General features: G+C 46.2%; 1 protein-coding gene across 4 annotated transcripts in view; it reads left to right on the top strand.

The window, feature by feature from the left end:
* Positions 1 to 16,992, top strand: part of KPTN (kaptin, actin binding protein) — an 86,751-nt gene that overhangs the window by 14,883 nt on the left and 54,876 nt on the right. For all 4 annotated transcript variants that reach the window (XM_063937879.1, XM_063937881.1, XM_063937882.1 and 1 more), the window contains exons 4-7: positions 4,444 to 4,498; positions 5,345 to 5,420; positions 6,737 to 6,810; positions 7,229 to 7,338. In XM_063937879.1, coding sequence (XP_063793949.1) covers positions 4,444 to 4,498; positions 5,345 to 5,420; positions 6,737 to 6,810; positions 7,229 to 7,338 — 315 coding nt within the window. The remainder of the gene's footprint in view (positions 1 to 4,443; positions 4,499 to 5,344; positions 5,421 to 6,736; positions 6,811 to 7,228; positions 7,339 to 16,992) is intronic.

Genomic DNA, 16,992 nt, shown 5'->3' with positions numbered 1-16,992 from the left:
CAAGAGGTGCTAAAGCAGCACGGATGGATTCTGAATATTCCAAAATCCCAATTAATGCCGACAACTCGTCTGCTGTTCCTGGGGATGATTCTGGACACAGTTCAGAAAAAGGTTTTTCTTCCCGAAGAAAAAGCCAAGGAGTTATCTGACCTGGTCAGGAACCTCCTAAAACCAGGAAAGGTGTCTGTACATCAATGCACAAGAGTCCTGGGAAAAAATGGTAGCTTCTTACGAAGCAATCCCTTTCGGCAGATTCCATGCAAAGGGATCTGTTGGACAAATGGTCAGGGTCGCATCTTCAGATGCACCTGCGGATAACCCTGTCGCCGAGGACAAGGGTATCCCTTCTGTGGTGGTTGCAGGAGGCTCATCTATTGGAGGGCCGCAGATTCGGCATGCAGGATTGGATCCTGGTGACCACGGATGCCAGCCTGAGAGGCTGGGGAGCAGTCACACAGGGAAGAAATTTCCAGGGAGTGTGGTCGAGCCTGAAAAAGTCTCTTCACATAAGCATTCTGGAACTAAGAGCAATCTACAATGCTCTAAGCCAGGCGGAACCTCTGCTTCAAGGAAGACCGGTGTTGATCCAGTCGGACAACATCACGGCAGTCGCCCATGTAAACAGACAGGGCGGCACAAGAAGCAGGAGGGCAATGGCAGAAGCTGCCAGGATCCTTCGCTGGGCGGAGAATCACGTGATAGCACTGTCAGCAGTATTCATCCCGGGCGTGGACAACTGGGAAGCAGACTTCCTCAGCAGACACGACCTTCACCCGGGAGAGTGGGGACTTCATCCAGAAGTTTTCCACATGCTATTAAACCGTTGGGTAAAACCAATGGTGGACATGATGGCGTCTCGCCTCAACAAAACACTGGACAGGTATTGCGCCAGGTCAAGAGATCCGCAGGCAATAGCTGTGGACGCGCTGGTAACACCTTGGGTGTACCAGTCGGTATATGTGTTTCCTCCTCTGCCTCTCATACCAAAGGTATTGAGGATTATACGGCAAAGAGGAGTAAGACTAGTGGCTCCGGATTGGCCAAGAAGGACTTGGTACCCGGAACTTCAAGAGATGGTCACGGACGATCCGTGGCCTCTACTTCTGAGAAGGGACCTGCTTCAGCAGGGTCCTTGTCTTTTTCAAGACTTACCGCGGCTGCGTTTGACGGCATGGCGTTTGAATGCCAGATCCTAAAAGGAAAAGGCATTCCAGAAGAAGTCATTCCTACCTTGATAAAGGCAAGGAAGGAAGTCACCGCGAAGCATTATCGCCGTATTTGGCGAAAATATGTTGCGTGGTGCGAGCAGCGGAGTGCTCCGATGGAGGAATTTCAACTGGGTCGTTTTCCTACATTTCCTGCAATCAGGATTGTCTATGGGTCTCAAATTGGGATCTATTAAGGTTCAAATTTCGGCCCTATCAATATTCTTCCAAAAAGAATTGGCCTCAGTCCCTGAGGTCCAGATTTTTATCAAAGGAGTACTGCATATACAGCCTCCTGTGGTGCCTAAGGTGGCACCGTGGGATCTAAATGTAGTTTTAGATTTCCTCAAATCCAATTGGTTTGAACCACTAAAGAATGTGGATTTGAAATATCTCACATGGAAAGTGACTATGTTACTGGCCCTGGCTTCGGCCGGGAGAGTATCTGAACTGGCGGCTTTGTTTTATAAAAGCCCTTATTTAATTTTCCATTCGACATAGGGCAGAGCTGCGGACGCGTCCGCATTTTCTCCCTAAGGTGGTATCAGCGTTTCACCTGAACCAGCCTATTGTAGTGCCTGCGGCTACAGACGACTTGAAGGACTCCAAGTTGTTGGACGTTGTCAGAGCCTTAAAAATATACATTTAAAGGACGGCTGGAGTCAGAAAATCTGACTCGCTGTTTATACTGTATGCACCCAACAAGTTGGGTGCACCTGCTTCTAAGCAGTCGATTGCTCGTTGGATTTGTAACAAAATTCAACTTGTACATTCTGTGGCAGGCCTGCCACAGCCTAAATCTGTTAAGGCCCATTCCGCAAGGAAGGTGGGCTCATCTTGGGCGGCTGCCCGAGGGGTCTCGGCATTACAACTCTGCCGAGCAGCTACGTGGTCAGGGGAGAACACGTTTGTAAATTTTTACAAATTTGATACCCTGGCAAAGGAGGACCTGGAGTTCTCTCATTCGGTGCTGCAGAGTCATCCGCACTCTCCCGCCCGTTTGGGAGCTTTGGTATAATCCCCATGGTCCTTTCAGGAACCCCAGCATCCACTTAGGACGATAGAGAAAATAAGAATTTACTTACCGATAATTCTATTTCTCGGAGTCCGTAGTGGATGCTGGGCGCCCATCCCAAGTGCGGATTATCTGCAATACTTGTACATAGTTATTGTTAACTAATTCGGGTTATTGTTTAGGAAGCCATCTTTCAGAGGCTCCTCTGTTATCATACTGTTAACTGGGTTTAGATCACAAGTTGTACGGTGTGATTGGTGTGGCTGGTATGAGTCTTACCCGGGATTCAAAATCCTCCCTTATTGTGTACGCTCGTCCGGGCACAGTACCTAACTGGAGTCTGGAGGAGGGTCATAGGGGGAGGAGCCAGTACACACCACCTGACCTGTAAAAGCTTTACTTTTGTGCCCTGTCTCCTGCGGAGCCGCTATTCCCCATGGTCCTTTCAGGAACCCCAGCATCCACTACGGACTCCGAGAAATAGAATTATCGGTAAGTAAATTCTTATTTTTTCTTTTTTTGAACTTTTTCATACTTGGCGATCCACGTGGACCTTGCCCGAAGCATGGCGAGCGTAGCGGTGCACTAAATGGGGTTCCCGGTCACTGTACGGAGAAAACTATACACATTAAAAAAAAAAAAAATGTCGACCTTTTGACCTGTCGACCTAGAACATGTCGAACTAGAATCCCTGTCAACCGATAGTGGTCGACCTAGACACTGTCGACCTAAGTGTGGCCGACCTTCCATACCACACCCGTGTGTCCATGTGGCAGGGACTCTAGATTGTACTGTAGGCTCTGCTGGGACAGGGACTGCTGTGAGTGGCTGTCGTCTGGAAGGTGCTGCTTAATTTGTGTGAACTATATAAAGATCTGCTAATAAATAATACATTCAAATGTAGGTAAGTGATTTATATTACTAATTAAATGCCTTAAAAGACCTACATGTGTCCTGTGGGTTATTAAATACACTCTGTCTGGCTCATGTACAGTTGGATGGAAATGCAATATCCCCTCTCCCCTTACTATGACTGTGAAGTCAAATCCCCCAGCATAATCCAGGCACATATACTACTCTCTCCAGGAGTAAAGAAGGCTCATACACTATACCCGTGCCGAGCGGCAAGCATATTGCGTATAAGGCCAGCTCTGCACACTAAGCGGAATGCGCCTTTTTCCCAAGCAGTTACGATGTAGATGCAATTTCCGCCTATCTCCACGTGAGCCGTATTATGTTAATGTGTCTGATAGCAGTTTCTTATTTCAGTGTGCTTCTGATGGTGATAAAGATGACGTGATTACCAGTACATCTTTATAGCTCCACTATAATGAGCAAGCACATTCCCACTGTCACTGCTCTTTCTGCGTATGCATATGTGTATACAAATTACAAAGGGGCACTATATGACCCACAGTACATTAGTGCCATCAGCACAGTGGTTAGCATAGCTTTGCAGTCCGGTGGCTCAGGGATAGCTTCCTATTTCAGCGCATGGACTTTGTATGTTTGCCCTGTGAATACATGGTTTTCCTCCCAAATGTTCTGGTTTCCTCTCACAGTCACACAGAAATAAAGAAAAATGCAGGTGCACACTCTAAGCCAGTGATTCCCAATCTCGGTCCTCAAGGCACACCAACAGTGCAGGTTTTAGTGATATCCAGGCTTCAGCACAGGTCACTTAATTTAGTACCTCAGTTATTTTGAGTTAACCATCTGTGCTGAAGCCTAGATATCACTAAAACCTGCACTGTTGGTGTGCCTTGAGGACCGCGGTTGGGAATGCATGCTCTAAACACTGGCAATCAAAGAATGCTAACAAACTACAATTTAACATGGAGTAAAATAGGGGTTCTTAGCACAGTTTTTGGCCCACCTACCACATCACGGTGACTCCATCAGGTGGGTCCCTAACATCTCTAATACTGACATCTTGCATCTGATGCTGGGACAGTATGTCTGATATGAAGCGCAGTCTGATGTGAGAGGTCTTGTTACCTTACTTATTGAACCACCCTTGTACGTTGACGCTACATTAGTAAAGGATAATAAGACGTAAATGAATGCTTTAGCAGCAATTATGCTCTATCGCAGGATGGGGATGTCTGTAGACCTCATACAGCGTAATGATGAAAAAGATGAAATAAATGTTATACTAAAGCATGCAGGTGGATTTACATGTACAGCAGGCAGTAATATTCTACTCCCGTTATATCTCCGCAGAGAGCTGCTTAAACCTGGAGCTGAAATTCACCCCCTTTCAGTTGAGTCACGCAGAGTAAGTATCCAGCTCAGAGGAGAGCGCGGCGATGGCAGGACCAGGCGCTATATTATACACGTGTCGGAGACGCCTCTGTGGGCTATATGAGAACATCTAGCTCTACCGCATCTCAGCACAGATAGTGAGGCACATTTGTGCGACATGGAGATATTGGGCATGTTCCCACGGAAGGTTTTCAGAATTGTTGTACAGCTGCTATAAGTTTGTCACACTCGCCTCTTTAAAATCATCATGTGCCTTTCTGATGCTATTTATTCCAGTAAGTTGTACCATGCAGTAGCCACACTTCGGGTCTAATTCAGAGTTGTACGCTGTGCCAATGCTTTAGTAATTGAGCGATTATCGTCAGACTGCACGTGTTAAGCTGGCTTTGCGATTCCGCTCACAGTGAGGATTTCTTTGCAGAATGATTGACAGGAAGGGACCCTTTTGGGGGAGGTAACATGGAGTGGCAGCTAAAAAAATCACAGGTGTGTCATGGCCGTTTTCAGGGAGTAAATCTGACGTCAGCTGCGATCATGTGCGCAGAGAAACATGGCGCTTGTGTCGCTACTGCCGTGGCCAGTCTGGGTAGCCATAGACCTTCTCAAGCAGTCCATGTTCCTCACTGTTGTGCTCGTGTACGCAGTTGCGATTGGGTTTGCGATGGCTCCGGTGTGCGTCTCTTTTCCTTCCTGGGCGGCAGCTTCACCTACCATTAGTAGTTCTGTATCCTAGAAAATCACAATTGCATTAGCGTATAACTTAATTGTATGATGGGGAAGATGCTACAGTATATTGATGTTTGCCATGTGTGAAAGCCTCTGTCATCTGCAACTTCTAATGCCCATGTGTCTTGCACAGGGTACAGGACGGAGACCAGCAGGAGACAGTGTTTTTACTCGGAGGCAACGATCAGTACATTCACCTGTACAAGGAGGTGAGTAAATGAATCCTGTAGGGTGTTAGAGCACACAACAGAGTTCTCACGTTGAATATGAGTTTTAGTGTATCGGTTAGGGTATATGCTGGTTCCCTGCTGTTCACGCTCCCCCCCCTCCCTTCCTGCTCCATCTCGCCACCTTTTACCCTGTTCCTGATGGGTCCACTATCCTGTCCGGCTGAGGTCTGCTCCATCTCGTCACCTCTTATCCTGTTCCTGATGGGTCCACCATCCTGTCCGGCTGAGGCCTGCTCCATCTCTTACCCTGTTCCTGATGGGTCCACCATCCTGTCCTGCTGAGGTCTGCTCCATCTCGCCACCTCTTATCCTGTTCCTGATGGGTCCACCATCCTGTCCGGCTGAGGCCTGCTCCATCTCTTACCCTGTTCCTGATGGGTCCACCATCCTGTCCTGCTGAGGTCTGCTCCATCTCGCCACCTCTTATCCTGTTCCTGATGGGTCCACCATCCTGTCCGGCTGAGGCCTGCTCCATCTCTTACCCTGTTCCTGATGGGTCCACCATCCTGTCCTGCTGAGGTCTGCTCCATCTCGCCACCTCTTATCCTGTTCCTGATGGGTCCACCATCTTGTCCGGCTGAGGTCTGCTCCATCTCGCCACCTCTTATCCTGTTCCTGATGGGTCCACCACCCTGTCCGGCTGAGGTCTGCTCCATCTCACCACCTCTTATCCTGTTCCTGATGGGTCCACCATCCTGTCCGGCTGAGGTCTGATCCATCTCGCCACCTCTTATCCTGTTCCTGATGGGTCCACCATCCTGTCCGGCTGAGGTCTGCGCCATCACTCGAGAGCCATAGACGGGGAGGTGCACCTCCGTTTCAACTGCGCATGTATGTAAGAGACTGGACAGACCATAGCATATTCCAATGGATTTAATTGACTTGTAAATATTCATCTGCAACTCTTGCTTTATGAATTATTTTATCTTTCTGGCTTCCTTCTATGATCATTAGCTGTATGTTTATATTATAAGAGTTGTTTATTTATATTGTCCCGGGGACAAAACAAGGGGCAACAAAATGAAATAACCATCCAATAGCATAGGAATATGGCTGAAAGTCATAGACCCTAGCATAAAGTGCAAGATGGCATGTAAAAGCCAGTGGCTAATTTATCTGACGGCATAAGGTCCATTTAATGCGAAGAGTTGGGTGAGCAAGTGAGGACAAATGGATTGTTATTGGGAGAGACAGGAGTGTGTGCGCGGCCACAGTAGGTCTGGAAGAAAGTATTTATTGCTATACGCATGCTGTATATAATATAAAGTAATGGCTGTATTCTGATTTGATAACAGAATGAAGGTCTGCACCAGTTTGAAGAACAGCCAGTGGAGAATCTGTTCCCAGAGCTGAGAGATCTCCCCAGCAAGTAAGATGATCTGCCTATTACAGCAAACTCTGGTTACTGTAAGGGAGGGTCGTATTCATTCTGCATGACGTTACTGCGAGGAGCACTGTTAGACAACATAATAAGTAAAGTGTTCTAAATACAGACATGAATGATAAATTCCTCTTACTGACATTTTGAAGTGTACAAGATAGGTGAGTGCTATACGGAAAGGGATTTATGATTTTAGGCATGGTGCACCATGTAACAGAAAGCAAAGCTTTAGATATAAAATAAGTCATTGTAGATAAAAGTTGCAGGTGTCCAGCGAAGTCTTGCTGAGTAAATAAAGTATTCCCATGACAGTGCTGCTGCTTGTTTCAAGTATTGTTAATTAACGTTCACTTAGGCATTACAGTTCGTTAAAAAGAGCTCGTATCCTTTACAAATCATTTTGCAGTGTTACCTGGCTGAGTGTTCACAATATTCCGGATACCCAGAGGCGCATTACAGCATATGGATGTCAGAGCGGATATTTCTGTGTCTCACATGTGGATCAAGGAAAGAGAGGTAATACTACTGTATATACTAGTATATAGATACTAATATGAAGCAAACACTAGAGAGAGAGACACACATACACGCACACACATAATATAATACTGTGCAAAAGTTTTAGGCTGGTGTGGAAAAAATACTGCATAATAAGAAAGCTTTAAAAAAAAAATGAAGGGTTAATAGTTTATTCTTATCAATTAACAAAATGCAATGTGGATGACCAGAAGAGAAACCTAAATCAAATCAATATCTGGTGTGACCACCCTTTGTATTCAAAACAGCATCAATTCTTCTAGATACACTTGCACACTGTTTGTGAAGGAACTCTGCAGGGAGGTTGTTCCAAACATCTTAGAGAACTAGCCACAGATATTCTGTGGATGTAAGCTTGCTCTAATCCTTCTGTCTCTTCATGCAATCCCAGACAGACTTGATGATGTTGAGATCAGGGCTCTGTGGGGGCTATATCATCCTTCCAGGTTCTTCTTTATGCTGAAGATAGTCATCCTGGGGCTGGAGATCGGTATCCATTCAGATGGTCGACAATGTTAAGGTTGACACTCATTAGGTCAACTGCTATTGGTCGACATTGACATGTTCGACATTGACAAATGATCGACACATGAAAGGTAGACACATGAAAAGGTCGACATGAGGGTTTTTTAAAATAAAAAAATATATATATTTTTTGGCATTTTTTCATACTTTACGATCCACGCGGACTACGATTGGGAATGGTAACCTGTGCCGAGCGCAGCAGTAGCGGAGCGAGGCACCTTGCCCGAAGTATGGTGAGCGAAGCGAGCCATGAGAGGGGACGCGGTGCACTAATTGGGGTTCCCCGTCACTTTACGCAAAAAACAACACCCAAAAAAGTAAAACAACAACAACCGTGTCGACCTTTTCATGTGTCGACCATTTCCCGGTGTCGACCATGTCAATGTCGACCAATAGTAGTCGACCTAATGAGTATCGACCTTAACATTGTTGACCATTCATACCGGAACCCTGGAGATCAGTGGACTTCCTGCTGTCCCTTTAGGAGAGAATACTCAGTCAAGTGTGAGTCTGATAGTTTTCCAAGGAAGTTGTATTAATAACGCCATTTATTTTTCTGGACTTTGAAAGTCCGGTTTTATGTCTTAATTAGCCATTTGGCCTCTTTGTTGGTTGATTTTCTGGTGAGTGGGTATACTTTCAGGATCCCCTACTGTTAAGTCCATGCGAAGTCCACTACAGTTAAGAAATTCAAGGAGTCCTTGAAATGCTCAAGTACAAGCATACTGTGAATTGAAATTGTTTTGATGTATTCATACTAGCGCACTCTGGAATTTTTTATGTGTGTATATATAGTATATGTAAATACCCTTATCCTGCACCAATATCCGAGAAATACACTGATGGCTGATCCTCTTAATGGGGTCGATTCAATTCGGCAACAGTTGAATAGCGCCACTATTCAATACAGCGACGACTGACCCTCAATTGTCGGGAATTCTTCTCTCATCCCCGGGGGATGAGAGAAGAAACCCGACAAGTGCTGCCGCGCGAGGATGATTCTGTCAGGAATCAGCATCGCTGCGGGTAGTTAAGTCGGAGAATGCCCGTTCTCCCGACAAAACTACCTGTTAAGTCGGCGAGAACGGGCCATCGCCAACTTAACTGGAGCTGAAATGAATAGCGTCGGGAGCAAACTCCCGGCGCTATTCAACTGTTGCCGAATTGAATCGACCCCCATGAGTCTTCTGTAAGTTCTGTTAGCAAGTCTTGAATAACATACCCTAAAAAGACACTGGGCCTAATTCAGAGTTGATCGCAGCAGCAAATTTGTTAGCAGTTGGGCAAAACTATGTGCACTGCAGGGAGGGGGGGGGGGGGGGGGGGGCAGATATACAGTGCATCTGGAAAGTTTTCACAGCGCTTCACTTTTTACACATTTTGTTATGTTATAGCCTTATTACAAAATGGAAAAAAATAATTTTTTCCCTTAAAATTTTGTACAAAATACCCCATAATGACAACGTGAAAAAAGTTTTTTATGATTTTTGCAAATTTTTTAAAAATAAAAAACTAAGAAATCACATGAACATAAGTATTTACAGCCTTTGCTCAATACTTTGTTGATGCACCTTTGGCAGTAATTACAGCCTGAAGTCTTTTTGAATATGATGCCACAAGCTTGGCACACCTATCTTTGGGCAGTTTGGCCCATTCCTCTTTGCAGCACCTCTCAAACTCCATCAGGTTGGTTGGGAAGCGTCTGTGCACAGCAATTTTCAGATCTCTCCAGAGATGTTCAATCTGATTCAAGTCTGCTGGGCCACTCAAGGACATTCACAGAGCTGTCCTGAAGCCACTCCTTTGATATCTTGGCTGTGTGCTTAGGGTTGTTTTCCTGCTGAAAGATGAACAGTCGCCCCAGTCTGAGGTCAAGAGCGCTCTGGAGCAGGTTATCATACAGGATGTCTCCGTACATTGCTGCATTCATCTTTCCCTCTATCCTGACTAGTCTCCCAGTTCCTGCCGATGAAAAACATCTCCACAGCATGATGCTGCCACCAGTATGCTTCACTATAGGGATTGGCCTAGTGATGAGCGGTGCCTGGTTTTCTCCAAACATGACGCCTGGAATTCACGCTAAAGAGTTCATTCTTTGTCTCATCAGACCAGAGAATTTTGTTTCTCATGGTCTGAGAGTCCTTCAGGTGCATTTTGACAAACTCCAGGCGGGCTGCCATGTGCTTTTTTACTAAGGAGTGGCTTCCATCTGGCCACCCGACCATGCAGGCCTGATTGGTGGATTGCTGCTGAGATGGTTGTCCTTCTGGAAGGTTCTCCTCTCTCCACAGAGGAATGCTGTAGCTCTGACAGAGTGACCATCGGGTTCTTGGTCACCTCCCTGACTAGGGCCCTTCTTCCCCGATCACTCAGTTTAGATGGCCGGCCAGCTCTAGGAAGAGTCCTGGTAGTTCCGAACTTCTTCCATTTACGTATGATGGAGGCCACTGTGCTCATTGGGACCTTCAAAGCAGCAGATATTTTTCTGTACCCTTCCCCAGATTTGTGCCTCGAGACAATCCTGTCTCGGAGGTCTACAGACAATTCCTTTGTCTCGGAGGTCTACAGACAATTCCTTTGACTTCATGCTTGGTTTGTGCTCAGACATGCACTGTCAAGTGTGGGACCTTTATATAGACAGGTGTGTGCCTTTCCAAATCATGTACAATAAACTGAATTTACCACAGGTGGACTTCAATTAAGCCGTAGGACCATCTCAAGGATGATCAGTGGAAACAGGATGCCCCTGAGCTTCATGGCAAAGGCTGTGAATACTTATGTACATGTGATTTCTTAGTTTTTTATTTTTAATAAATTTAGCAAAAATCTTTAAAAAAAAAACAAAACGTTTTTCACGTTATCATTATGGGGTATTGTGTGTAGAATTTTGAGGGAAAAAATTAATTTATTCCAGTTTGGAATAAGGCTGTAACATAACAAAATGTGGAAAAAGTGAAGTGCAGTGAATACTTTCCAGATGCACTGTAACATTTGCAGAGAGAGTTAGATTTGGGTGGGTTACTTTGTTTCTGTGCAGGGTAAATACTGGCTGCTTTATTTTTACACTGCAATTTAGATTTCAGATTGAACACACCCCACCCAAATCTAACTCTCTCTGCACATGTTCCATCTGCCCCCCCCCCCCCTGCAGTGCACATGGTTTTGCCCAACTGCTAACAAATGTGCTGCTACGATCAACTTTGAATTACCCCCACTGAGAGGGACGCACAAGATTGCTAAACAGTAAAAAAGGAATATCCCTTCTTAAGGAGTTCTTGGTATTTATTACGATATTAAAAGTTCCCTCTAATTATCAAATACTGATGCATATATTGAAGTCTAACCTACCTTTCTGTATCATCAACACCCACTAAAATCAGGCTTTTATGCCACATATGTACAACTACAAAATATTAAAAATGAAAGTTCACACAATACCAGATCATGGTTTATACCAATGGTTCTCAACCTCGGTCCTCAAGTACCCCCAACAGTTCATGTTTTCCAGATCACCTAGCAGTTGAACATGTGTATTCATTACTCACTGACACATTTTAAAAGACCCACAGGTTAAGATAAATTATTTCACTTGCAATCCTGTGAGGAGACCTGGAAAACATGAACTGTTGGCGGTACTTGAGGGCCGAGGTTGAGAGCCTCTGGTTTATACAATACGCATTTGTAACAAATGGCTGTAGTGTTCTCATTCCTGAGGTCAGAATATTTTGCCCCTACTGCTGGGGTACTAGCTTTCAATTGCAAATCTTCATAGTGGATCTTACAGTTTCTTTGCCTCATGAGACTTCATCAGGGGTTAGTCTCTTAAGTAATACAGAATTGGAACAATTGTGATGTATCGGGAAGGTATATCAAAGAGATTGTCTACCAAACAAATACGAGCTCATTAACATATTAAAGGCATGTCCCACCTTAAATTCATGTGCAATTTGAAAGTGAACAAATCTGTAGATGTGTCAGAATGATACCAGCACAACAAGCAAACAATTGGCGATATCCACTAATTCACATGGATTGAGCTGCACAGCCATGGATAGGCGCGGCTGGCTGCGGTGACTGATGCGGCTTCCGGGCATGGGAGACAGGAGTCCAGGTGAGTGCACTTGTGTGTCTGCAGCACTGGGGGCTGCCATGTTGGAGACCAATTCACTATAACCAATGGTTGAGCTCTGCGGAATGCCCAGCCAATCCCAGGCAGATTCCTCTTACAGAAGGGGCCAGCCCAGTTGCTAACGCTGCCAGTGCTAAATTATTGCCCAGTGCAGAAGCTCCAGCTCTGAGCTCCCTCAGGGATTCCCTGTCCTTAATTCTCGTGCTCCAAAGGTCTCCTGTTCTGCTCTTCTTGTCGTCCCACTACCTCTCGCTGCAGTTCCTGCCGGAGATTCCTCTGTTCCGCAGTTGTCCACACTCCGGGTGGCGCCCCTTAACCGTAGAGGGGGCTTTCTGGTCATCCGCAGTGCTCATCAGTCACGGCTACTTGGCATCCATTCTTCAGCAGTTACTCTTCTGTGTTCTTCGGTCACGACAACTCAGCATTCGTTCTTCAGCAGTATTCATCAGTGTTCTCCATTCACGACTATTCAGCATACATTCTTCAGCAGTATTCTCCAGTGTTCTTCAGTCACGACTACCCAGCATTCATTCTTTAGCAGTGTTCTTTAGTCACGCCTACTCAGCATTCAATCTTCTGCAGCATTCTTCAGTGTTCTTCAGTCACAACTAGTCGGCATCCATTCTTCGACAATATTCTTCAGTGTTCTTCAGTCACGTCTATTCAGCATTCAATCTTCTGCAGCATTCTTCAGTGTTCTTCAGCTATGGCCACCTAGTAGTCTTCCTTCTGTCAACAAGCCTTCATTCACCGGTGTCCTCCAGTCACGTTCACTAAATAAAACTCCCTTAGCTCTCTAGGCTTTGAGCTCCAAGTTATATGAGAAGGAACTACATCCGACTGCCTCAGTTCCTCCCTGCTGTGGCGTCCACTTCCTCAGCGAACGCCCATTCGGCGGATCCTCATTATCAGCCCATTGTGACACAATATCAGCACAACATCAGCGTTTGATAATTAGAGAGAAATATTAATATCGGAATAAACATCTATAGCTCCTTAAGGAGGGATATTCCTTTTTCACAGTTTAGCAGTTAATTGAAAACTTCAATCATGTGCACCCTCCCAGTGTCTTTTATAATAGTCTCTCTCTCAATGCTGAATGGCGATGGCACTCAGTGATGAAAGAAGACACATGAAGCTGCCATCCCTGAGTGCTGCCACCATCCAGCATTGATGTATGTACAAACAATTCGATGTCTAGGAAGTTAATTGACCAGGGTAAATGATTGATTGTAACTTAACTCTGAAATGCCTCAATCAATGTATGATTATCCTTTCCATTGGTCCACGAAAAAATTGTGGCACATAATGAGACATGCACACAATCTTAATGCCCACAAGTCTGTGCCTGTGCCATTCGTGGGTAATCCTTAGTCTTCATATGGCGAGCACCCTCACCATTTTACTAAACTATGTTATGATGGATTGACATTGATTGGCTGCCTTACTGACCAGTTGTCTGCATGTTGTCTGTGATTCGCTCAGAGTATAAATTTCCTACTTTTACAAATCCTCCCCTTGCGGTTTTCCAAGCGCAACACTGTCAGCGCAACTGTTACGCGGTGTAGCAGGCGTCCCACCGAGTGCATTCAGCGGGAACGCCTGTAGCTCCTTTGACATACGTTTCGCCATGGGAGGGCTTGCTCACAAAGGTGGAACACCCTTTGACGTATGTCAAAGGAGCTGCAGGCGTTCCCGCTGAATGCGCACGGTGGGACGCCCGCTACACAGGTTCTCCATTGCGGTCTGTATGAAATAACTAACAAGCATTGAATATGGTGTCCACAACAGGTTTTATCTTTTTAAGACAGGATTGTTAGTAACATGCTTAACATTCAGGCTACATGTATCTGTTTGTGCTATGTTCAGGGTGCAAGGTATACTGAGCTCCAGATCATGTTATAACATTGCACAGACTGTGATTATTTATTCAGATCAGAAGCTGTTTAAACCACAAACGCATGTGAGGCTATTTTATTTGTTACATAACCCTCCTTTGTGACCAAACGATTTGTGCCCAGATGTTATAGGCCGTTAGTAGAACAAAAGGGATACAATTTGTTGTGCCACATGTGTAACACAGATGTTTTGATACATTTTATTTAAGGGCAACATTGTTTCCTGATCTACACAGTTGACCTAATTTCTCCTTCATCCACTAGGGGCCACTGGAGCGTAGTTACAATGGGGAAATAGTAGGCAGTAATTGGGAGCTGGCACTTTAAAATTCTCACACTGTGGCTAGCTCCTCCCCTACTATCTCCCCTCCAAGCCAGTCTTAGTTTAGTGCCCGAGGGAGCTGGTTCACTTGGGTTTAGCTGAAGAATTTTTTCTTTTTTCTTTATTATTTTATTTTTCTTACTATCACACACAGACTGGCAGCTCTGCCACTGCCAGTCTGCACCGCGGGAGCTGCCGGCGGGGTCCCATCGCAGCTGCGTGCGGCTTGGGATGGGCCCCGGCTGAGGGAGACACTGAGCTCTCCTGAGCTGGCCGGACACCTCTGCGTGCGGCGCATGTCGGGGGCCGCTCCACCAGCAGAAGATTCCGGCAGCACGGCAACGGTAAGTAACAGTGGCCGGACACCGCTGCGTGCGGCGCGTGTTGGGGCCACTCCATCTGCAAGCAGTGGTGAGTAAACACCCCCCCCCCCCCCCCACCTTCACATTGATGTATGACTTATATATTACATTACACATTTACTGTTGCAATATGCTCTAAGTAATATGTTTATTCCTTCAGTGTGCCACTGTATAATCTCATGTGTCTGGAGTGGGTCAGATTATAACCAGAGGCGCCTTTTCTGGTTCAAATTTGGCGCCTTTAATGGGGGGCGGAGCTTCAGTGCGCTATGCACAGCGCCCGCTCTGTACTGCGGCTCAGCGCTCCCCACCCGCGACACACATTTCCGGCGGGGGATGCAGGCCACTCACCGACGGGTTCGTTTAAAATTTTGCGCCAGAGCGGGGGGCGGAGCTAACTCCTCGTTACAGCGAGCGCTCCCCGCGACTCGGCCGCTGCACGCTTTGCCGGCAGGGGATACAGGGCGCTCACCGCTCCGGGTAAACTACAGGCTCCCGCGCTGTACAGCGGGCCCAGCGCCCCGCTCCCCAGCCACTGCATTTCCCGCTCTGTACAGCGGGCTCCCTGCTCCCCGCACGCATTGCCGGAGGGGGATACAGGGCGCTCCCCGCTTCGTGGAACTGAAGCGTGTTAGTTACGTTTTGGGGGCCGACCGAATTCCGCTCTGCACAGCGGGCTCCCTGCTCCACGGCCACTTCACGCATTGCTGGAGGGAGAGTGAGGGAGCTTACTGCTTCATTTAATGTTTGAACTTTGCTCAGCGGGCTCCCCGCTCCCCAGCACACACACACATGGATTACAGCCTGCTCTATATCGGGCTCATGAATGCATCATCATTATAAAGAGTTTTTATAGCTTGGTGGCCATAATAGTGGAGCATATTATGCATAGGAACCCAGGTTCACATATCACCCTCTACCCAATTGGCTTAATTATGTATATATATGTAAATATGTGGATATATATATGTATGTATGGGGTTATGTATGGTGTGTGTGTGTGTGTGTGTGTGTATATATGTGTGTGTGTGTGTGTATATATATATTTATATATATATATATATATATATATATATATATATATATATATATACGGTTACACTACCATATATAGTGGAAATGTTTTTTATTATAAGACAGACCTGGTTTCACATTAGCTCCGCCTTGCCACATAACTTTTCCCCCCGGCTTTTCTCGCAGACTGCACGCCATTTTGGGAAACCAGCGGAGCCTCCGAGAAACATGTATTGCGTCTTCCTAATTTAGCAGTACTCTACATACAGGGCAGGTGTTACCTTCCCTTTATTATTCCTTGGTTTTGCTTAATAATAATAATAATACTGGTAGTAATTTGGGGAATGTGTGTGGCATCAGACAAACTGTCGCTGTAGCGGGTATCTGAAGGGAGAGCTCCTATAGTCTAGTGGCTAAGACTCCTGTCCCACAGCGCAAACCTACTGGTTCAGGTCTCCGCTGCTCCAGAAAGTTTATTTGAATCGTGTCGGTCACACATTATAGTGCAGACCTTACATAGGGCTGTGTTTATTTAACCCACCTTTTCTCCTTTCGTTTATCTCACCTGGGATAGTCAAGGAATTCCCTCTTAGGTGTGAAGTATGCGGTGGAGCCATCTGCTTAGCCCTCCACGCACCTGCAGGACGCTCCTGTTTGACAAGCTCAGATTATGCAGGTAATGTCGCTGTTAACCAGAGACCTTGTACGTCATTTCACCTCTCCAGGTTTCTAAAAGAGCCTTGATAACCTTCCATGTTACACAACTCAGCAGTGGAAAGGCCTCTCCGGGAGGAGGAGAGAGATGTCCAGGATACTGATGAGGTCCGTTTTCTGTGGAGTCTGAACCAGTGTCTCAGAATATCCAGGTGCATTATACAGCAGTTCGTCTGATACTGCAGGTAAAGGAGGCGGGCACGTCAAGTCCATCAGGGTTCGATGACGAAATGACAGCGACTGGTCCAGTTTCGGATGAGCTGGGCAGGCTCCGGGGGGCGGCCAGCAGACACCCGAATACACAATTTCAGGTATCAAACAATGTTTGTTTTCCTATCCTTTCCCCGCAGACGGCAGGAAATGGTATCAGGACCTCTCCAGGGTATACCCCTCGATGTATCGCCGGTCCAACAAGCTGCCGTTTTCCTGAGGCAACCTTGCTCAGGGATCCATCGAAGACACATATGCGGCAGCTGGGTTCTACCTTGTCCGGAGCAGGTAGGTTGTGGAACAATTGTCCTCTAGGTTACAGGATGTTTCGCATCAGGATCATTTGATACTTTGGTATAGGTCAGAATCACGATTCTGCTTTATGTTCTTTGGAGGTCTCCACGTCTGCAGACTCGGAACCTGCATTTTCGCTTGGGCTGTCTTAACCCGACGACCTCT

The sequence above is a fragment of the Pseudophryne corroboree genome, chromosome 8 (genome assembly GCF_028390025.1).
Source record: "Pseudophryne corroboree isolate aPseCor3 chromosome 8, aPseCor3.hap2, whole genome shotgun sequence".
In the NCBI taxonomy this organism is placed as follows: Eukaryota; Metazoa; Chordata; class Amphibia; order Anura; family Myobatrachidae; genus Pseudophryne; species Pseudophryne corroboree.
The sequence above is the reverse complement of the archived record's forward strand: the minus strand, read 5'-3'. Positions and strand labels throughout refer to the sequence as shown.